This window comes from Aptenodytes patagonicus, chromosome 14, assembly GCF_965638725.1.
Source record: "Aptenodytes patagonicus chromosome 14, bAptPat1.pri.cur, whole genome shotgun sequence".
In the NCBI taxonomy this organism is placed as follows: domain Eukaryota; kingdom Metazoa; phylum Chordata; class Aves; order Sphenisciformes; family Spheniscidae; genus Aptenodytes; species Aptenodytes patagonicus.
Window position 1 is genome coordinate 8769687 of NC_134962.1, and position 23010 is coordinate 8792696.

A 23010-nucleotide genomic window follows, 5' to 3' on the forward strand; every position below is an offset into this window, starting at 1 on the left:
TACCAAGGTGTACATGGAATTAATAATAATAGGAAGGAGCATGAACTTCAAAAGATTTTTTGAAGCACTGAAAAGATTTTTATTTGCTCTTCTAAAAGCAGAAAACGGTGAATACATTTTATTCCTTTATGTTTCTATCTAATCCTGCTCTGACTCTTCTTTGAAATGTATTAGAGTGTTATCACAGTGCTGCGACCAAGGGATTGTAAAAACCTAGTTGTCCAAATTAAATTTTATCTGGACCTTGATTAAATTGTATCAAGTAAATTATGTTTATAGATTAGTAATTGCCATGCAGTAAGTAACCTACCTTCCTCCCCTCTGAGTGCAGGCACATGCAGTCAGCCTGGCAGCTTAAAATACCCATCAGGCTGCTTAATACATGAGTGTCAGCTCATCCTGCTTTTGAACAAAATAGATGGAGAAACGGAAAGCCATTTTTCTTGTGGTTCTGTCCTGTATGGCTCTTCTCCCTGCAGCACCCTTTCTGGGGGGGGCTTTCCTGCCTCTTGTACCGAAGCTTTAATTTGTACCAGTTCTTGAACCGTTGCAGATCTCACGCTGCCATGGCTGAGCCTAACACAGGGGGCTGTTGCAGTGAATAGTCCTACTGAAGTCAGAGGGGAATGCTGTCCTGCCCTCAGCACGCTCACAGCCAGTGCCTGCTGAGGGTAAAAGCTCTTCCTCTGCTGTACGCTCAGCTGCGTGTAGCATACACATGGGTGCAGACATTTTTCCCCAAAGGAGGGCACAGAGCACACTGCTCCACCTGGTTACTGTTTCAAAGTCCCGGGTGGTCTTGGTGTCCGTATCAAGGCATGCAATGACCTCCTCTCTGCCCAAATGAGCTTACTGTTTGAATCTAATCCTCCTTTCTGAATAAGTTATTTGTAGATAGACATCTCTGTGAGTTCAGTTAATAGGAATAATATTTGCAAATATTTTCATCATTTCAAATAGTTTATGCAGTTGAGTCTGTTTTGAATGGCCATAAAACAACTAGAAACACTCTTTTTATATATACCAGTGTGCCTTCAAGCTGTTTTCTAGTCCTGGCAGGTTTTTCTTCTCATTTTGACTGACTTGATCAATATAATACTCGGTTTTGTTTCTCCTGTGGTAATAATAAATAGGATGTTGTAGGTTATTTCTGTTAGAAAAAAATGTGGATATTATTTTTCTTCTTCTGTAAGTGAAAGCTGTCAAGCTGTGGTGATGCCATCTCACTGGGGCAGCCTTTGCTTGTAAGACGAAGCAGAGCTATGTGGCTTTCTCCATCTGCTGTAGTAGGAATGGGTCTGACTCTGACTGTTTGTGGTTGATTTGGAGTAGCTGTGCCATCTGCCGATTTGAATTGTGATGATCTTACCACCACCTGCCATCTGGCTCCAGTGATTTGTTGTTGTTTTTTGGTTTTCTTTTAAGGGAATGTTTCCCTTAAAAGCATATTTTTAGAAACTACCTCTTTTGAATCAATCTTACTTAAAAATAATTCGCTTGCAGCCTGTTAAAACTTTGATAATTAATGGGAGCAGGGGAATAGCAGAGTATAAAATGGCAATGTATTTGCCAAAAAAAGCAGTGCTTTTTTTTCAGCGTTGTTTTTCTCCATTTTTACAGACCCTTAAAATTTTCTAGTAAAAAATTAGACTTTGGCAATAGCAGCTTTTAAACTCTTGATGGTAGATAGCTTTTTCTTTATGGCTTTTTGCAAAGTCTGTAAGAGAAATCTGTAGAAACCCAGTAATTTATGGTGCTGAACTGTATTATGTTTTTGCGAGAAGAAAAGGGATAACTTTGTTGCTCTCAGCTCTTTAGCAACTGTGGGACATAGCATTAAAATACACTGATAGGCTCCCAGCAGCTCCATCTGTTACAGTAAGGTAGCAGTTGGTATGATTCGCCTTTCAGTGGAAACAGCAATTAGACAAATACTTAAAGTAAATTGTAGATTTTAAACTAAGGTAATTCTGTCTTTGAAAGCTGTTGGAATTCATTGGTTTTACTTTGATTGTGGCAACCTTCACCAATAAAGAACTGTAGCCCAGAGCACTGATGTAATTTTGACGCACAATGAAGGACAACTATCTGGTGTAAGGCAAACTTACCCACACCAAAGTGGGATTCAAAGTGGTGGGAGGAAAACCAGGAAATCCTCTGTCCTTAGCAGCTTTTATTTATAGTGGGGAGAGACAACTGACATCAAAAGGGGGTCAGGGAAAGTTGAGAGAGCAAAGCAGGTGAATGCTCTTTCCATGCACATTAGTTGATGCAGTCTGTGATGCTGCATCAAGTCCAACCATATGGGCACTGCTGAAGTCTTACTGACTTTTTGTAGGATGTCTTCTGTTCAAAGTCTGTGTTTTCATAGGTTTTATATTTCAGGTACCAGCTTTTTTAACTTCTGGTTGCTATTGCTTCTGAAATTCACCTGCTAAAAATCCTTTCCAACTGTCAAGCTTTTGGATCCAACAAGTATTTTTACAGAGAAAAGAAACAGAGGTTGTTTTTCTTTGGCTGATGTGTGCTCTGTTTTGTTCAGGTACTGTTGTGGGAGTTGTCCTTTACACTGGAAGGGAACTGCGCAGTGTGATGAATACTTCAAACCCAAGAAGTAAGGTATGGTAAGGAAACAGTCTTATAATAAATAAAAAGGGGCAGAAATGTATCATTTTTTAAAGAAAATCCTTCCAAATGCTATATGTACACACTATAGGGACAACCCCATAGGAATATTGATTCATATCTTCCAGCCTATGATTTAAGATAGCTACCATAGCAGAACCTATTTATCCTTATTTTTTTGATCCGATTATACATGTGTCTTCTCACTTTTTTAAGATTGGTAAAGCCGTTGTTTTATATGGTTATAATGAGATAGTCCCAGTTAGAATAGGAAAGCTTATTTTGCTGCATTCTTCTGTAACAGCAAAGCTAAGACAAGGTGCAGGGATGTTTATATAGTCTGCAGCTTTTGGCAGCGTGAGTACTCTCACACCTCTTCATGCGTTGCTTAGCTTCCAAAGGATGGAAGTCTTATTTAGTAAGCTGGCAACAATATTGCTTATAAATTTAAATACGTTTGTAGTGTTTTAAAAGCGAAGTAGTTGACTAGTGGAGAATGGCTTTTTGGATATGGCAGTTCATTCCCTTTGTGAATATTACATTGAGCTAATGTCTTCTCTTGTGTGTTTGAAATGTCTTTAATTTATTTCTTTAGATTGGTCTTTTTGATTTGGAAGTGAACTGTCTTACTAAGATCCTGTTTGGGGCTCTTGTGGTGGTCTCGCTTGTCATGGTGGCCCTTCAGCACTTTGCTGGCCGTTGGTATCTTCAGATCATAAGATTTCTCCTTCTGTTCTCAAACATCATTCCCATTAGGTAAGGCGACTGCTAATTCTTCCCAGCAAAATACTGTTTCCTTCGCAGCTTCTAGTATGAACAAGCATGTAAACCCCTATCTAGTCCTCATTTGACAAGTAAGCAAATCTAGAAAAAGAAATCAAATTATTGTTCAAACATAAGAATTGCTTTGTTGCTTGTTTGTTCAAACATAAGAATTGCTTATGCTAACAAATTAGCATACAAATGTTGCAAATTTGTATGCTAATTTGTTTAGCATATTCACCTGTTCACCAACTGTTAACTCAGGTTGTGGATTAGTCATTTAAGGCCCCTTCTCTCAGTGTTCAGCCTACCTGGTTACTTTGATAAGAGCAGAGCGAAAAATGGAAAAGGGGAGATATTTATACAGCATGTAGTGTAATAGGACCCCATTGCCTTTTAGAAGGGACTGAAACTTCAATATTTAATTGCACTATATTAATAAGTAGATTGTTACTTTCGGTGTAGGTCTGGGATTCATTTCAGTTCCATTTTTAACCTGCTGTCTGTGTATCAATCATGCTGTCCTTACTAGTCTGTGTCCATCTTCCCCTCAAATTATATCTGTTCTTCTCAACATAATTTTATCATCTGTCTTTGAATTATAGTACCGCTGCAGCAATGCACAGTCCTTCTCACCATTTGCCACCCGACCACTGACTTTGCATATACTTCTCCCAAAACACCCCCTTTGGTGGCTCAAATTCAGCACGGAAGACGTGTCCTTTCATTGCACTGTGGCAGGTCACAATGATTTTTTTCCAAAGTTTAACTGGATATACATTTTCTTTTTCTTTTTCCCCTTCCTCCTGCATAGTTTACGTGTGAATCTGGACATGGGGAAAATTGTCTACAGCTGGGTGATCCGCAGAGATTCCAAAATCCCTGGGACTGTGGTTCGGTCCAGCACTATTCCTGAGCAGCTGGGGAGGATATCCTATTTGCTTACGGACAAAACAGGTATCTCTGTAGAAAATACAGTTTTGAGTCATGGTATGGTTTTTGTTTGGATTTTGTTATGGTTTTGGCCAGCCAGAGAGTATAATGTAAGATTTCTTTGGGACTAGAAGAAATATGCATTTCCTGTCACTTTGACAATATAATTTAATCAGTTTTTGAAAAAAAGTTTTGCATTTTTTTTGTTCTGAATGCACTATAAGTAAGATAGGACAGGAATATTATGCTACTTCAAAGAACACTTAAAGTGTGCTATTAAAACAAAAGCTGAGGGTAAAAAGAAAATTAAAAGCAACTTTTTAGAGTTAGTTTTCAAAGCCAGATGAAGACTGCTTACACGTGTAGGCAGAAACATACCATCAGTCTGTCTGCTGCTGTTCTTACACTGTTAAAGTTGCATTTGAATTCAGAAGACCTAAGCTGTAATGAAAAGCTTGGTCTGACATAAAATCCTGGTCCCATTGAAGTTGTTTCCAGAAGTTTTCTTTGGTTCCGACAGGACCAGAATTATGCTTGCAGCTCTTGCTGGCATTGACTTTGGGGTAAATCTCATTCTTCTTTACTCGCACAATGATGTGCACCACTACTTCCTGGAAGAATCAGCCCTGAGGTTTGTTAATATCATCTTTTTTGCTGGCCTTAGCCTGTGCTGAGAGCCTGGTGCAGTGACTGATTCAGCTTCTGGCCCAGTTTCTCTTGAATTTGGGGTACAGCGAGGATGAGAACGTGTGCTGGGGAATAGGCATGTTGGTTCCCACTCCATGTCTGGTGCTGCTCCTGTTACAGGAACTCTGACACAGAATGAGATGGTCTTCAAGCGACTTCACCTGGGAACAGTAGCTTACGGCCTGGACTCCATGGATGAAGTGCAGAGCCACATATTCAGTATATACACACAGGTAGAATTAAATTGCATTACTTAACTCTTTGTTCACAAAACAGTTTTCCGGGTCACTGGGCTAACAGTGAATTAATATGGCAGGGATCTGCCTATGAACGACTACTTTTTGGAAAGGCCTGAAGGTCATTGGATGCTTAATACGTAAATATTATCATGATTGCTTATTACACTTGTAGACTGTTTCACATCTACCAGTCTTTAACTGCCACAGCACGTGCACAGATCTGTAAGTGTATGTGCCTGTGTCTTGCTACCGAGGTCTGATTGTAAAATAGCATACTTCTATTTAGATATTCACCACTTACAGCAACCACAGTGTTTGCTTCATTGAAAAATTGGCTTTGGGTAATATTTAGTGGATTAAGTCCCCTAAATAAAATAAATATAATGAAATATGAATGAATAAATAAATGAATAAATAAATGAAATGCTGTGTACTGGGGCAATAATAAAGGAAGAGGAACCATAGGTACTTAGTAAGCAGTAACAGAGAACAGTGTGCCAGTATCGCTGCTTTAGGCCTGATGGTTAAAAACCAAAACGGTGAAAGTGGGATTCTTTCACTAATGCACCAATGATCTTATATGGTGCATAACTGACATCTGCTTTAAGAAATATCTACAGCTAAAGAAGGCAGCAAAGTCAACATGTAAAGTATAGAACAGGAAAATCCTGTTTTGGGAAGTCTCTCCCTTGCATTCCTCTTTCAGTATCACTGGGTGAGCCAGCATCTAAAAAGCCTTCATCTCTATTCTTAGACTTTTATTTCAGTTTTGTATGATAACCAGGTAATGCCATATGACTTGTCTGGGTCAGCAAACTGTATTCCTTAGCATGTTACAGCAGACGAGATGCTTATCAGTTGAAACTTCATATAGATACACACACTGCCTTCTTAAAACAAGGGATGAGGTTTTACTTAAGAATATTACTACCTTTTTAAAAAAATAATCAGCTGTCAGTGGCTGATGTTCCAGCCATTGGTACTTATAAAAGATTTAAGAATTGTCACTAATTATGTAATCATGGAAGTATTATTTTTCATTTTCTGTTAATAACTGTTCCTTCAACTGCAGCTAGAAATAACTTTTTTGTGATTTACTGACAATTAGATTTTCTCTTTTGTAACATGTGATTCCACAGACACAATCTGCAGATGTTAATGATGAGTTACTACTCCCGTGTCATATGTCAAGCATTTTCATTTCTCAATAGTTGTGGAATTGCTTCATTCCTACAGAAACTGCAGAAGTCGTTTTCAAAGTGCCTATGCTTTTCCTTGGGCGTGCACACCCAGTGCAGTGAACTGGGTTTTTCACGTCACATTGTTTTTGCTTTGCTCGAGAGATTTTTAGACTGAAGTGCGCTTCCTATACCCTCCACAAAGTGAAACATGAAGCCAGCATGCTTGCCTGGAAAAAGGCACTATGTACTTACTGTAAATAGGATTTTTATTTTTGGATTTTATTCATGGTGGTAAAGACGTACAACAGGTTTCCTTGACCTCAGTGATCTGTTTGGTGGCATAGCTTTTCCCTAGGCAGACTGTCAGGCTACAATGTGCTTTTAACTAAGCATATGATAGTTGATAAATACCTGGTATTTTGAGTAATTATCTTTTTCACTGGCCTGTGTCTCAGGTAACTTGTAACTCCTAGCCATCTCTCTCTTTCCCTCCTCTGCTTTCACAGCCTTCTTAGCATCTCAGCATTCTTCTCTTGGTGTTAAGACCCTTAAATGCCTGAACTGTACTTTAAAAAAAAAAAAAAAAAAAGTCAACCAAAACAAAAAAAAAACAGATTCAGATCTATTTGCCCTCGTTTTGTACTCAGTCTCCAGAGAAAACTTGACTATTGGTTAATTATTTGCTAAAGTATTCAATATTTGTCAAGAACCTTTTGGTGACTGTGACTAGTTCAGTATTTGACTAGTGCTATATGTCAATCTAAATGCACTTCAGCTGAGGGTTTGCTGTTGTTTGATTTGGTTAAAGCCTGTTGCAACAGTGCTGATGAGCAGCAATATTAAATTTGAAGTTCTTACGTGTCCTAATCACGAGAGCGTGGAAAATAACATGTGGAATTACACTGGTAAAGGATATGTCTCATAAAACGTTTATCATTACCCAGTGAGATTCCTTATAATGAGAAGCATTTGCTGGCAATGATTCATTTTGAACTGTAGTTCTTATTCTTTGCTCTTATTTTTACCATGTTGTGGCCTTTGACCTGGAAGTGAAACTTTTGTCCTCTTGACACTAAAGGTTAACAGAGCAGGAAACTAGATCACTGTGTGTCCCTTCTTCAACCAGGATAATTTAGTTATTGTGCAATTATCTGAAGACTCCCATTCTGATACTAAAAATAGTATTAAAAATTAAATGAATGTAATTAAGATTTTCTAGGTCCATATGAGTCATCTGTTTTCTGTTTTCAGCAATTATATTCTCTTGCACATGAAACCCAATGGACTCTAAATTTGCAGAGCTACTGGTCTTTTGTGGAGCAAAAAGTGGTTTCACTGAGTCTTCTGACTTTGGTCTTTCACCCATTGGTGTTTGGTGGATCTGCAACAAAGAGTCTTTTTCTCGGTGTACTGTTCCAAAAACTTAGGCAAATCTTTTGGGGCACTTTACTCCACTAGTAACAATGATAAAGAAGTCGCATTACTCTGGGGTGTGTTCCCAGTGATGGTCTGAGTTAAGGTGTATGAAGAGTGCGTCTCATTCCTGGGGACATAAGAGTCTGCACATCTGCTACATATATGGTCTTCACTGAAGTAAAAACTTAATTTAAATCTTTTTTTTTCTGCAATAAGACTTTATTCTGCTTTCCTTTTTTATAAGCAATCTCAGGACCCACCTGCTGTGAAGGGCCTTACCTTAGCCACCAAGGTGCGTAAAACCATGAGCAGCCGAGTGCACGAGGCGGTGAAGGCAATCGCGCTATGCCACAACGTGACACCGGTGTACGAGTCCAACGGCGTGACAGACCAGGCTGAAGCCGAGAGACACTATGAGGACTCCTGCAGGGTGTACCAGGCCTCCAGTCCTGATGAGGTCATTATCCATTTGGGTATATAAAAGCATAAATATAACCTTGCTTGTTGCTGAAAAAAAAAAATTATTTGGTGAAAGTTCTTCAGTCTACATTTTAATGCATTTATTGCACTGATAACCCACGAACAGACGGCAAGTGCCCTCTCAGCTGATATACTTCAGCCAAATCTGCCTCTCTGCCTGAAGCTACAGAGCTACATGGTGACTAGTATCTGGCTGTTGTATCAGCCCCTGCATTGCAGAGTTTTGCTCATGTTTCTGCACCTTTTGCCTGGGGTATATTTTGCAGTTCAACGCCATGAGTCCCTTTGACCAGGTTTTGTAAATTATAGGCAATTTTGTCTTGTTTGGGGGGGGGGAAACAACTTCTGGGAGGGGGTTAGAGCACTCCCACAAGTCAGCTTGTCCCTGATCTGCAAAGTGTTTGAACTTCCAGACCAAGTGAAAAGTTGTAAATCATGCTGGGTAGCACTGCTAACCCAGGACACGTCCCTTCCCATGCAGACGGGACAGACCCGGAGCCCGAATTAATTCTGCAGAGTAACTGAAGTGCACAAGAGTTTGTCTCTGAGCAAAACTGTGCCCTGCCAGTTCTCTGCCGGCACCCAGTCCAGCCAGAGCTACACAGGGTGGTGTAGTACAGAGAAACTTTGCAGCTCTCCAGAGACTCGCTGGAGACTTTTACTGTACACTTGAGAGATCAGGTTCAGTACAGGACTTACGATTAAAGTGCTCTTTGCCACCCTCTGCAAAATTTGGAAAATCTAATTAGAGTGTTGTTTCCTTCTGTGACAAAGACAGGAGGAATAAAATATGGTTTCATGTATTGGCTATGCTTCTTGGATACGTCTTCTTTAGTGCAACCAAGGTGAAACAATTTGTTTTCTATTAATGTGTACAATTACACTTGCTCTATGCCATTGAAAGAGACTGAAACTTCCCATAAGAATCCTACTAATGGTATGAGATCGTATCGCCCATTTGACTACATTTGAAGGGTTCTTCCAATTATTTCCCCAAATAAAACAGATTTGCCTCTGATAATAACCTTTTCACCTTTGACGTCAAAAGAGAAGCTGGCTTTCCTCATTGTTAGAGGTGAGAAATTGTTTGCATAGAAATAAATTTGTTAGCCCCGCTATGTGAGGATTTTGAAATTGTTGCATGTATTAATGAAAGACTGGCACACAGAGTTAGTTTCCACATTTCATGTACATTCAAAATATTCCCTATAGTGTTTTTCTTCCCAAGTAGGCAATTCATTCATTTCATAGAATGTGTTCTTGTCTGTATTATACAAAAGCTGCATCTTTGCTTCCCCCCCCCCCCCTTCCATTGACGTACCTACAGTAACAAGCAGCACTTCCTCCTCCCTGGCTTTGGAGCTGGTGAGCAGTGTGTGTGTATGTGTGTGTTCTCTCCCGCCACGTAATCTAGGTCGGTGTTTTGCTTACCTGCTTTTCTCCTCTAATGTGTTGCTCTCCCACGTAAAGACAGCTTATGGAAATCAACTGCCTTTGGATTGAAACAAGTCCTGAATGATTTCCAGATGGTAATTTTTTTGATCTGCATTTAAGGGTTTTTTTTTTCCCTAAAGCATTTACTGGCTATTTTTGCACAGATCCTCTGTTTATTTACATATATTCTGTGGTATATAGTGAAGTCAGTGATTTTTCTTTTCCTTTTTCGCTTTATACAGTTCTGTCTTTAAAATATTTATGCAGCAATTTGTCTCAAATACCCAAGGGATTATTGTTTGTTTGTTTTACTATAGCATGATAACTAATCCTTCCAAGATTACTGTTTAAATTCTTTTTTCCTTTCTTGTGGTGTCTTAAGTAGAGAATTACAACGGGTTTAGAAATCAGATATGCTTTGCTGCACTGAAGAAATCTTGTCTGTAGGTCTTAGATATACAAATATTGTTTAGACATGCTCTGTGTATGTCATACTAGATGGTACAAAACGCAGGATCGACTTGTACAAAGCACAAGTCGAGTCCTTGAGAAGAGAGCGATGCTGTTAAATAACATTCCCTGTAGGGGAATGGCTTTGGACTCCTGTGAAAGCCAGCCTTTGAAATCCTATATCAATAAAATATTGCCATGGCAGGGAAGGTCAGTTTATGAAATGAGTACAAAAACTTGTATTCTCTTTACTTTAACAGCAAGAGTAATTTCTACCAGTTGGCATAGGATTCATTTCCTGTAACAGAAAGCAGGATTTCCTAAATTTGTTTCCTGTGCACGCTGCCATTTAGGAGTCTTGAAGTATCTTTATTCAGATATCGGTTACAGCCTTGGGGCTCTGCAAGCGTGTCAGTTGTAGCCATACAGTAACTAACAGGGGAAATGAAATAGATATAATCTGATCAGAGATAAGAGTGCCTGGGATTCCTGGGCAAACAGTCTTTAACCCTGACAACCCGCCGCAGCTGCCAGGACATGAAAGGGTGCACCGATCAATTGGTTTCTGCCTGTTGTCTGTCGGCCTAGGCAACCCTAAATGGGACGTTTGTAGAGCAACTCATGGCACAGAAGGATCAATTTGTCTCTTTAGAATGAAATTTATTAGTCGATATCCACTTCAGTGGTGGCTTGGGTAATTTGATTGTCGGAAAGAGCAAAGTTTGGGGGATAGTGTGCTGAGCTGCTGTAGCTGCTCTGCTTTGTAATGCTCAGATCTGTATCTGACTTGGCCTGGGCGCAGCTGCAAACTCCTGGAGTGTGGTCAGGGACTTCATTGACTTCCCCTTGTCAGTGAGCATGGGCTCTCTTGAAGACCCTCTTGTTTGAGGGTTTTCATGCCTGCTTTTAAATCTCCTCGGTTTAAGCTGTAAACATATTTTTGCATCTTGAATGTTTCTCATCTTTTCGCTGTGACTGAGAGCACCTCTTGTTATCTGTTTGCACGGTGCAGAGTAAACCTCTTCTGTCTCGCACCGAGCTGGGAACGTGCCCCCCGTCCCGGGCTGCCCAGGCCCTACCAGAAGAGCCATCCGCGCTTTTGTTGCCGTTGGTGTTGTCCGCTGGTGCCGTGGCACTTTCCCAGAGGCTGGGCCCATTGTGTTGCCTGTTGAATGGGGATGGTAATTTCAGTGCTTTTAGTACATCTGATAGGAACACTTCAAAATTATATCACTTTCTCTCTCAGTAATTATTCATTAAGTACTATAGAGGCTGGGAAGTGGCATGTTCAAAGAGGTCGGCCCCACTTCCCCTCGGGTGCTGAATGCGGTTCACCTAGAGGGCCATTAAGGGCTGACAGGACCCATGCCTGCTTGGGAGCAGCATGGGAAAGGGGGATTTCTTTCATTATTCTTCCCCTTCCATTGACGTACCTTTTTGTGGTCTCGGGGCCATCCGAAACGACTGGTGTTGCGCAATGCAATGCAGTTAGTTTGAAGCGTGTCATGTGCACGACGTAGCACCTCTGACGTGCTGCTCATCCATTCGTTCCTCTCTGCAAGGCTTTTCTTTCGGGAGGTTTAAATGCTTCCTGAGAGGATTTAAATGAGACGCTGGCAGGGAAGGAGGGAGGAGGTGTCTGTGAAAGAAAGTAGCAAAGGAGATGCTTTAACGGGCTGAGCTGGGAGCAGAGATTTGTATCTCCAGACGTTTGCAGTTTACCGACATAGGCAAATTAACAGCCAGTGCTGCGCACAGTGAACATCACCTAACATCATGCTGTGAAAAATTCTCAATAATTATTTATTAACCAGAGTATTAGAAACCCAAGCTCCATCCCTGCTCTGGGAGACCATTAGGAGGATTATCTAACTGCACACTTTAATGCACTAAGGATGGCTTGAAGAAACTTTTGAAAAAGATAAGCCTGAAATAGCCTTTGATTTGTTGTAATCTCTGTGAATAAGGCTGCAAAAACTTGCTAATATTAAAACAAATATTCAAATTGGTTTAAGGGTCTTTCAAGGCAAAGCCAACGCAACTAATTTTTTTTAATCTGGTGATTTATGAAAGGAAAAGTTTATTTCAGGTTGTCTTGTAAGCCTAATTGGGGATGAAAGGGAGCTGAGTCCACAAAAGATTCTCCAATTAGACCCAATTGTATCAATTCATGTAGTAAAATCTTGACTCAATGCAAGTATTTATAGATTCCATTTTTATCTGTATCTCATGTATGTGATTTCCTAAAATAAATTCCATTTTTGTCTAAGGTATTTGTGGTCACTTAAGGCAGTAAAGGCAGAACCTGAAAGGCACAAGGGATAATTAACCTTCAAGTCAGCAGCAAGCATATGGCCAGACTATTATGCTTTTGAAAATGTCACTGCAAAATACTTCCAGTATTTCGTGTCTGCTTGGAGAAAGTATCCCTTCATCCTTTCTGGAGGCCAGCGATATAGGGGCTCACGTCAGCTGCTGCTCCCATCCGTTATGTCAAGACAGCTTCTAGAGTTAAACCCCTGTATCTCAGCAGACTAAGTCTTAGATGTGTCAGCTGAGGTGGGGATTCTAGGGGGATTGTCAGGGAAGCAAAATAAAGGCTTTGGTCTTCTGTCATGACTCTGGTTGTGATCTAGTGAAAGCTTGTAAAGAATTCAGTGTTGTAGGTCCTTAAATATTAGAAGCTGCAATCGGAATGATACCCACATAAGTTCAATCAAATGAGTTCTGGTGTGTGCCTTGAAAAATCTGGCGTTTGTTTTGGGTTTTTTGTTTTGGTTTGGTTTTTTTATGTTGGGGGAGAAGGGGTTCTCTGCTAAGAAGTGTCTGTGAGTCAGCCTTCAGCTGTCTGGCTGATCAGTAGAGAGGTTGAAAGATGTTGATGAATTGTTACTACCAAACAGAGTACAACACAGAGCTCATTTTGTTTGTTTGCTTTTTTAATATGAATTTTTAATGTGCTCTGCATTAGTGTTTCTGGCTTTGATACTGTAAATCCAGGGTGAATGCATCATTTTGAATTCTTGATTTCATAAACGGCAAGCTGGGAAATAGCATATTCAAAAACTAAGTGTTTGTAAAGAGATTTACCTGATGTGCTCAAGCAGAGGGTCGGGCACCCCAGGCCTGGGTGGAGGGTACCTGTGCCTGCCCTTGCTGAAGGGTTGTCCTTCAGGATGTGGCAGTCGAAGGCAGGGAGCTGACCACCTCCTGCTGAGAGTCCAGGATAGCCTGGTAGCTGAATCAGACAGGAGCTGGGCTGCCCAAACCCCAAAAATACTGTTAGTAAGCTTCTAACTTCAGAAAAAGCCCACTAGAAAGAGCCATATAGGAGCACCTGCGTATATGAACGAATCCACTCTATAGCACCATTGATGAGTAATGAACTTCTTTGCAGCCCCTGCCCGCTGTCCCCTCAGGGGAGGTGTGGTGTGGCCTGGCCGCCCTCACCATGTCCCTCTCCTCTCAGGTGGCCCTGGTACAGTGGACCGAGAGCGTGGGTTTAACGCTGGTGGGCAGAGACCAGTCCTCCGTGCAGCTGAGGACACCGGGTGGCCACATCCTGAACTTCACCATCCTCCAGATCTTCCCCTTCACTTATGAGAGCAAGCGCATGGGGATAATTGTTCGGGTAAGTGGCTTCTCATGTCTTTGTGAATCTTCTGCTAACACAACGTGAAACATAGAAAACATTTGCCCTCAGCTGTGCTGTTCTTCCTGCCTGAGTTTTGCAGTCTCTCCTACCTCAGGCTATAAGCTGGTTCTCTGTTTTGAGCTAATAGCATTTCATCGCTGGGTTTGTTTAGTGATACATCCTTTTCCTTGGCCATATTTGGTGGTAAGTGCTGTAGTGCCCTGAGACATCTCTAGTTTATTGATCTTTGGTCCCTTGTTCAAAATAACAAGGAGCCTAAGCTTCCAGCTTCCTCCAGCTGCTCCTTCCTGCTCACATTTTCAATTCATCATGTACACTGGGGTGGGTTTCAGCCGTACAGCTCCTCTGTCTGCACACATCGGTTCCTGTCGGGCACCGCTGGGGACAATGTCAGGCTGGGGATGGGTGTCTGGCCAGTCCGTCAGCCAGCAGTGCCACCAACTGTGAAAGTGTATCTTCGGCAGTGCAATGGAGCCTCCAGGATGGTGCTGGGAAGGAAGAGGGAGCTCGAGCATTTCCCTCCAACTGTGAAACCAAGGGCCCTGGGGATGCTGGAAAATGTTGGGAGAGAATTTTTGCTACAAGTACAAGGTGGAAGGAGACATAGGAGGGACTGGTGGGGCAGAAGAGCTAAAATCTGAATGTTTTGGCTGTCTCTGTGCTGAACCAAGGCTCAACAGCTTTGATAATCAGCAGAGACGACGTGTTATCTCTCAGGTAAGGCTGTTGTTTCAGGAAAGCTTGAAGCCAGCACTGCCAGCAAAAGAAATAGAGTTACCCTGTCTCATGGGACCTGAATTGTGTGTCTCCCCCCACAGTGGCTGACACAGCAAGGAGGAAGAGGAGCCTGGTAGCGGCAGGACTACTCTCTCCAGGGGAGCAGGCACCAGCAGTGTGTCAGGGAAGCTTGAGCTGACTTTGAAGCCTCACTCTATGTCTCTGGGGTTGTCTTTTCATCTGCCCAAAAGCTCCTGCCCTTCCTGTCGTGTCCATGCCATGATCATGCTGGCAGAGCTGTGAGGGCTATATGGTCGAATGGGGCTGGAGGCGACCCAGGTCACAAGTGCTTTCCCCCCGCGGGGTCAGCCAGGAGCAGGAACCAAAGCACAGGTTCACGGGCCCAGCTTACGCTGTGTTTCCAGAGCAGGTGTGGTGGTACAACAGGAGGTGATGGAGATGTCAGCAAGTGGGAAGGAGGGAGGGGATCCTGGACCGATGCCACAACAAATAGCTTCAGGATATTGTTAGAGGTATTGTGGAAGTGCTTCCCAGATCTCTGCCAGGCATCAAAACTCCTGTTAGACCCTGCAGAAGTACAACGCTGCAGGAGGAGGCATTTATAGCTGCAGGGAACTGTGGAGATTTTTTTTTAAGCTGTTTAACAGAGCCCGCAGCCATGCTGAGAACACGGTGTCATGAGCAGGGTTTGAAAATAGCTGATTTAAGGTAAAAGGGTGCATTTGTGCAAGGACCTTTATCAGCAGCAGCAGGCACTGCACACGCTAAATACGTGCTGAAATTGTACACATAGCTTTGTGGTTTTACATACAAATACAATATAAGATTGGACTCTCAGAAAAAAATTACCTTAAAAAGAAAGAAGAAGAAGAAAGTGTGGGTGTTAAAAACAGTTGAGATCAGTTGTCACCATTATCATCATTAGTTTTCAAGATAGTGCTAGAGAATCAATGTTAGTAAGGTAAACAAAGCCAGCTATGGTAAGGCGCTTCCATTTGCCTGCAAAGCAAACAAGGTGAAGCAGTTTGAATAATTCTTTTGGAGATAATTAAAACATCCTTGTTATTTTTTACTGAGAGTACAGACAGATAATTGGTACCAGGAATCTAAAACATGAATATGAAACCTATAATCCAGGGCAAGATATGATTTGTTGTATCATTTCATAAGATCTTCAGCTTTGTTATTTTCCCTTTTGGGGAGATAACAGGGTGGGGAGAATAGGTAAAATTGGTGTGTTTTTTCTTTCCCTTCCCCTTCCCCCCCCCCCCCTTTTTTTTCTTTTTCCCCCTCCATTTACTTTGTGACAAAACTGGGTTGCTGCGTGTTTATTTTGGGGCATCTGGAAATAGAGTGTAAAAATACCTTCTGCCTCACTTATTCTAAGGTACAACAGTAGGAAGAACAGCCTTTGTTTTTAGTTAGAAACAGTTAGGATCAGTATCGCACACGTGGGTCTCATCGATGGCAGATTAATTTGGTCTGCTTTATTGGCTGACGTTTGGTAGCTTCACAAATCTCAACTTCTCTGGACCCCTGGAAGAGCACAGCCCCTGTCAGAAACGGCACCATGAAGGGATGATGTAAAATGGAGCAATGCAGTGGTTGTATTCAACAACAACAAATATTACGGAGAACTTCAGTATTCCTGTTACCAAGAGATTTGGTGATAAAGATGGAACTGTAAAATGTGTATATAATTACTTTCGCAAACCCATGAAGGACAAGCTGTGTTTAGTGCAGACTGACAATCATTAAAGCTCATGCAAATGGCTGTATCTGTGTTATCCTACCTGAGTATTTTGGGCCTGGATCTCCTGTTGCTCAAGGAACTGCTTTTAAGTTCTGGATCACACACCACAGTACAGTGTAGGGGGGACAAATCTGTATTTCAAGTTGTTCCAGACTGTGGAATATTAAAACGTGCCCAAGGGCAGGAACGTTAGTTGAAGTGGGCTGATAGGCTGAGCTTGTACAAAGTAATCAGTGTGTTAAATCTGTGAATCTAGAGATCCAACTGAATGCGTTTGAATTTACACAGTCATCAGTATTCCCACAAATGTCTCGTGCTCCTGTGGGATAGCTGCAACAAGTGTATCGCATATCCGTTTAAATACAGCAAGTGTAAATTCTTCAGATTAATTACTTTTATAGTGAAAATGATGTGGAGACTTCAGGCAAACTTTTCAAGACCTAGAATAAAAATATTAACAATAAAAGAGGGAGGACTAAACAACCTCCCTCCCCATTGCTTACTGTAAGTGCAAACTTTTGATGAGGTGCTGTTTTATCCAAGGTGTAAGAAGTGGGCTAACCTTCGAAGCCAGGGTATGCTTCATTAAATTGTATTTGTATGCTCAGCAGAGAAGTGCATGCCCTTAAATTTTCTCATCTAAGTGGAAAGGAGTTCTCTCTTCCCCCCCCCCCCCCCCCCCCCCCCTTTGATTTGGGGCTCATTCCTTTTAAATTATCTATGATCTATATTCTCCCCCTTCATGAAGAAAAAGGTTTCTATTTTGCATTTCAGTATTAGAATATTACTGCTGCCAAAACCAGCAAAACTCCCACTTGTGGTCAGTGGGAGCAAGATCAGGCCCAGATCCTGACTGTAAATACTGTTAATAGAAGCATTGGCTCCTCTCTGTTGCGCTTGTTAATTGAGTGTCTTTGTTTTGTAGCCATTGAGCTGCTGCTAAGCCGCTAAAATCAGCTCCCTGTATACCCTGTGCAGAAGTAGGTTTTGAGTAGCAGGTGCTGGCTGCTTGGGTATTACTTTGCCACGTTCCTGTATACTCCAAAATAATATCTTCAAGCAAGGTTTTCATTTTCATTTAAAAACAAAAAAGAAAAAAAGAAGAATTTATAAATAGGTAGTTGTCAAGTAAAACTTTATTTTATAAAACATATATGTAGGCATGTGTAGACACTCCGTTTGGTTTTGATCCACAACTTGCAAGGTGTTTACCTCTTCCATATATCTTCTAAAACTGTGCTGCTTGCTTAAAAAACAGAAGTAAGGGGAGGGAAAGTAGCGTGAAGTATCCAGAAGACAACAGATGCAGTGAGCAGCCGGGGAGGGGAAGGAGGGAGAAAGCTGCGGAATGAAACTGCGCTCGGGATTGTAGTGAGTAGAATTCAAATGGTAATATTTTCTGTTCAACTATACAGATATTGCCCGTTCTTATAAACTGCAGTTTTTTTGGCTAGCGGGAGCCGTTGTGATCGTCTTGCCAGGCTTCCTGTACAATCTGGGTATAGAGTTTCAGCAAGTGATTCATGCGTCCAGCCCAGTAATGCTGTTGCTGAAATCCTTGGCAGGGACGCCCGTCTCCCCTGCTGGTCCTGTCTGTTCTGGCTCCTATAAAAAGATCTCCTTCAACATATAACTTTTAGTAAATAAAGTAGTAGTTAATATTGAAAACAAGTAGCAGATGTTGTCTCGTTTGGGATATTTTTGCAGTATCTGCTTGTTTATTTGTGATCAACTGTCATTTCTGTAGCTGATTATTTCAGTTCTAAGAAGTCTTGTTCTACCAAAGCAGCCACTCTTCACCGTACTGTTTACTGACTTATCTTCTTGAAAGAAGGTCTGTTTGTTTGACCACAATATTTTCCATTCTTCTTTTTCTTTGCGTTATTTTTCCCCTTACCCATGTGGAATGATCTTTGTTGTAAAGCAAAGATAGTGCTATTGTCATATCTGGAATTGAAAGAAGCCTTTGAACCGTGGCCAGAGTCAGACCACGGTGGAAAAAGATGTCTCTCCAAAACAATATAACTGGCAAATCTCTGTGTAGATTTATAGTGTGATCTTACCATAATATGAGAACGCACTAACCTCCTATTGAACTCAGTGAGAGGAAATGACTAATGCAAGGAGATAGCTCATACAGTATTTATATTGGACAAAAAATCTAAACTATCTTAAGCCAGTTCTGCAGCACGGGAAGTGGAGTCTTTATTCAGTTTCCTACAGAGATGTTGTTAGACACTTTTTAATGAAATAATTTAATAGATAAACCTTTACCTTTGGATACTGCCAAAAGCGTTGTGTTTTATTTAAGCAGATGCTAGTTGTTTTGGTAGAGTGACACTCATTTTGCTTTGGGTATGTGGGATGTGTGGGTATCGGTATATGAAGGCTGGATGTTTCAGGACATTGAAAACCATGCTTAAGCTTAGTTATAAGAATTTCCTTGTGAATATCTCTATGAGCTTGGCAAAAATGCTCAGTAAAGGAGCTTCATTATCCTTGGCTATGTCTTAATTTCCCTAGCAAAGACACTTACTTCTCTTCTTTGCGTTTTTAGTATCTACATCAGGTGCTGCTTTTTTTTGTTTGTTTTTGCTGTAGATGTAAACTCTGTTTTGCCAGTGCCACGGGACGTTAGGCTTTTACCTACCGACTCAAACTCCATGTGTGAGAACCTTCACCACTAGTTTCTGTACTGGCGGGACAGACTGACATGTATATTAAATAGTATGAGAATGGAAAAGTGTCCACTGTGCTTTTCTTTCATTTCTTTTTTTCCTGAAGTACTTTTCCCCCTTCGTTCACAGATGTCTATTTCCAGACCTTCCTGGGCTTTTTGGTTTTGCGTGTTAAGTTTATTTTCTTCCTATCCCTGGTGGCTATCTTGGTTTACAGAGCAGTTTGTTCCTTACTCATTGTTTTTTCTCCTTTGAGGAAATTGCCAGGGTTTCCATTAGCTTGTAATACTAATAGCTGTGACCTCCTTAGGTATCTGCCTGGTTAGAAGGGATTTTTTAATTTGTGGTAATGTAAATATGCTTTGCTTGCAGCCTACAAATTACTTGGATCAGATAAGGCAGGCAGCAATCTAACCTTTCTGCGGCAAGCATAAACTTTAATTATGCTTATGCCATATAATGTAACAGAGGGGGTAAACTAGAGTGATTTTTACTCTGTTAAGCTTTGTGCATCTGTTTTATTTTTTCAGGTAAGTATGAAATAAATTTTCAGGGTGAGGGCTAGAAGTTATTCCAAAGGCACATGTAGTCAGGATTGAGAGGTGTCTGCATGGAAATCCCATGTTGCTGATTAAAAAGCTGATCATCCTTGCCTAAAGTATTAATTCCTGCTGTGAGTAACCAAGTTGAAGTTGAATAGGCATCTCCTTTTGGCCCCGAGACAAGATGCTGAGCCAGATGGACCTTCAGCCTGACACAGTGCAGACGTTTTTGTGACTGATGTGCGGAAAACTCATCACTTAGCTTGCTGAGGCCACTCCAAATATGCTGATATTGGCCCAGCTTAGACTCTTCTGTTTCTTATCTGCAGGATGAATCAACAGGAGAGATCACCTTCTACATGAAGGGGGCTGATGTGGTGATGGCTGGGATTGTGCAGTACAACGACTGGCTGGAAGAGGAGGTATGGGGCCGTCTCTCCTGCATAGGGAGGGTTTCTCATGCAAGTGCTTTTCTCCTTCCAGGGCAATGCATGACAAGCTTGTCAGTGTGGCAGAGTGGACATAACTGCTAAAACATCTGCAAGCCGGAAGGTCACTGATCTTGGCAATTCATTGGATTAGTCTTCAGCCAAATATATATGCAGTAACAAGGAAGTCAGGGGGCAAGTTCAATATATTTAGTGCAGAATAAGTCCTGTAAATAAAATGGATTTTGCTCAAAACTGATTGCCACTCAAGATCACCAAATTTGTCCTGGGCTTGATCCTGTGTTTGGATTTATTTTAGGCTGAAAGGTCTAATTTCAAAACTACATTTGGCAGCTTTGTACTGGGATATGTTTGTCAGGTTAGTAGTAATGTTGACACAGAGTTCGTAGCAGTAGCTTCAGTTACTGATTGTCCCCACCCCCAAACTCTGGTGTTCAAAGAAATAATAATACCTTGGTCTTATTTTAAAGAGTTTATGGCCAAAGATGTGAAGTCTACAAATCAAAGGCTTGTGTCCTTTTACTTGGAGACAGAGAAAATGAAATCGATGGGGTTGTTTTTGCCACACTGGTATAGCAGAGAGGACATTTTTGTTTCTGATCATTGGGATAGATTACAAACTATTGCAGATCTCCTTTTTTCCTCTCGGGTTTATCATGCACTTTATCAGACATTATAGACTCACGGGGGTTGCTCAAACGGGACGGTTATTTTCTTAACCTGCTATCTTACATTGCCATCTCTGCAATGCTGTGCATAAATCATCTTACTTGAGATGCAGTTTACGGTTTACAATGTGATACTTCTTTCCAGTGTGGTAACATGGCTCGGGAAGGCCTGAGGGTTCTTGTCGTAGCCAAGAAGTCTCTGACGGAAGAGCAGTATCAAGACTTTGAAGTAAGTTTTTAGGGGTTTTTTTTTTTCTTTGTTTTTAAACAAACAATCACTGAAGTGATTCTCACAGACCTCTCGTGATAATGCTGCCTCTCATCTCCCTACTCCTGCTAGAATTGTCATTCTTCAATGTCTTGCTGTTCTTTTAATCAAAGTGGCTTTTTAAGTGATATGTATGAAACTGGATCCTAGCCAGGACCCTCCAAAACAGTTCCTGAATCCTGCCTTACAATCTTCTGCGGTTATAAATTCTGCAAATATTCATCATTTGTTAGACAAGTTGTGTGGGGAAATGTGTTGGCTTTTAATTTTCATTGTTGCATTCCGACAGCCAGGGAAACTACAAACAACCAGAATATAACCCAGCTTGGCTTCATGGAAACACGGGCTTCACGCGTGGGGTTTGTTAGACTGGTCTCTACACACAGCACTAACTTGCTTACCCCAGGCAGGCAAAACATGAAGAACTGTTCAGTTAAATGCAGAGATGAGATGGTAGAAATGTTTAGGACTCTCTCTTGCCCTCGTTTGTTCGTCACAGAAGCCGTGGCTAGACCTGTGGTGCGAGGGAGTCGCTTCCAGGCTTTCTGCAGGTGTCGTGTCAGCAGCTGCTGTGCATTTGTGTGCACAAGGACGCGCTGTGCACCGTGCTGCCTGGCTGGCACAGGGCAGGAACAAAATGACAAAAACTTCCTGAAGTATTTTCCACCTTATTCTGTAACACGCGCCTCGTGTTCGCCAGCCATTACAGGTTACTGTCATTACTGAATGACAGTTAACAGAGGGAGGTTAACTGGTTAACCCTCGTGCTGGTTAACCTTGTATTCCACAAAAGTGCAGGCTGGCTGTGTGAGTGACTGTGGCTGTGTCTGCTTTGTCCTCAGGCACGCTACGTCCAGGCAAAGCTAAGCGTGCACGACCGCTCCCTGAAGGTAGCCACAGTCATTGAGAGCCTGGAAATGGAGATGGAGCTGCTGTGTCTCACTGGCGTGGAGGATCAGCTGCAGACAGATGTCAGACCCACTCTGGAGACGCTGAGAAATGCTGGCATTAAGGTCTGCCTAACCTAATATTACTTCTAGCAGGAACACCTAGACCCTCTGCAGTACGTGGCGCTGTCCTACAGACAGTAAATTAAGACAGTTTGGGGGCCCTGTCAAGGTAAACGGTTCACCAGGTGCCCTTTGCAAGTGGGAACAGTGGGACTGGCCGACATCACTTCGGGAACAGAACACGCTGGAAGTAGTAAATGTTAACTAAACATGTGAAAGCATGTCACCTTTTGTGCTTTTCTTCCCCTAACATGCTCTGGCTTCTTCTGCAGAGAAACTGAGTGCGTAGGCAGGAGGGTAGCTACAGGAGACTTTTTGTTTCTTTCAGACGGTTGCATGAAACAAGACCGCTTTGGATGTGTTTGGTCTCTGGTGCACAAACTCCCATGCTGGGGTTGAAGCACTGGGCTGTGAATATACATGTTTTCAGTAGCCACTAGAGGGGGTCTGAGCCAAGAGAATCAGGGACTGGACATTTTTTTTCCAGCTTTCCGGGCTCTGGCATCTGAGACTCAGGCACCTACGGCCTGAGCTGTGCTCAGCGGTGAGGGAAGCAGCGTGATGCCTGCTTAGTTTCTCTCTCTGAAAACTTGTCAGTCAGATCTCGGACTTGCAAAAGGAAAAAAAATAATGGACTAAACATTCAGATTTGGGCGAGAAAAGTAGGTAAAAGGTTCTGGTTGTGGTTTCTCTGCTTTAAATAACAAAGTGAGCAAAAATCTTGAGCCGTGCTGTGAATCCAAAGCAGGGCTGTGTGTTTGGGATTTAGGTAGGAACTGGAATTCAAGGCTTGAGACAGGCTTCCAAAAGTGCTTTCTGTTTGGAGCCATCCCTGTAAACAACAGGGACTTCAGCAGAGAAGTAAGATGAGCAGAATCAGACAAAGCTCGTTAGCAGCATTGTGGCTTTCTCCCCATGCAGCATAGTCCAGGCCAGTTATTCCAAAGCAGTTTCATTTTTTTTTTTCCCCTTCACCTTGGCTGGAGTCAGGGTGTGGAGCGTGTCGTCGCACAGCGAGTGCAGCACTTCTGAGCACTCCTTG

General features: G+C 41.9%; 1 protein-coding gene across 1 annotated transcript in view; it reads left to right on the plus strand.

Moving 5' to 3' along the window:
• Window positions 1-23010, plus strand: part of ATP9A (ATPase phospholipid transporting 9A (putative)) — a 64742-nt gene that overhangs the window by 26881 nt on the left and 14851 nt on the right. The window contains exons 10-18 of the mRNA XM_076351653.1: window positions 2543-2619; window positions 3221-3381; window positions 4202-4344; window positions 5128-5240; window positions 8088-8300; window positions 13677-13838; window positions 19903-19995; window positions 20836-20919; window positions 21801-21971. Coding sequence (XP_076207768.1) covers window positions 2543-2619; window positions 3221-3381; window positions 4202-4344; window positions 5128-5240; window positions 8088-8300; window positions 13677-13838; window positions 19903-19995; window positions 20836-20919; window positions 21801-21971 — 1217 coding nt within the window. The remainder of the gene's footprint in view (window positions 1-2542; window positions 2620-3220; window positions 3382-4201; window positions 4345-5127; window positions 5241-8087; window positions 8301-13676; window positions 13839-19902; window positions 19996-20835; window positions 20920-21800; window positions 21972-23010) is intronic.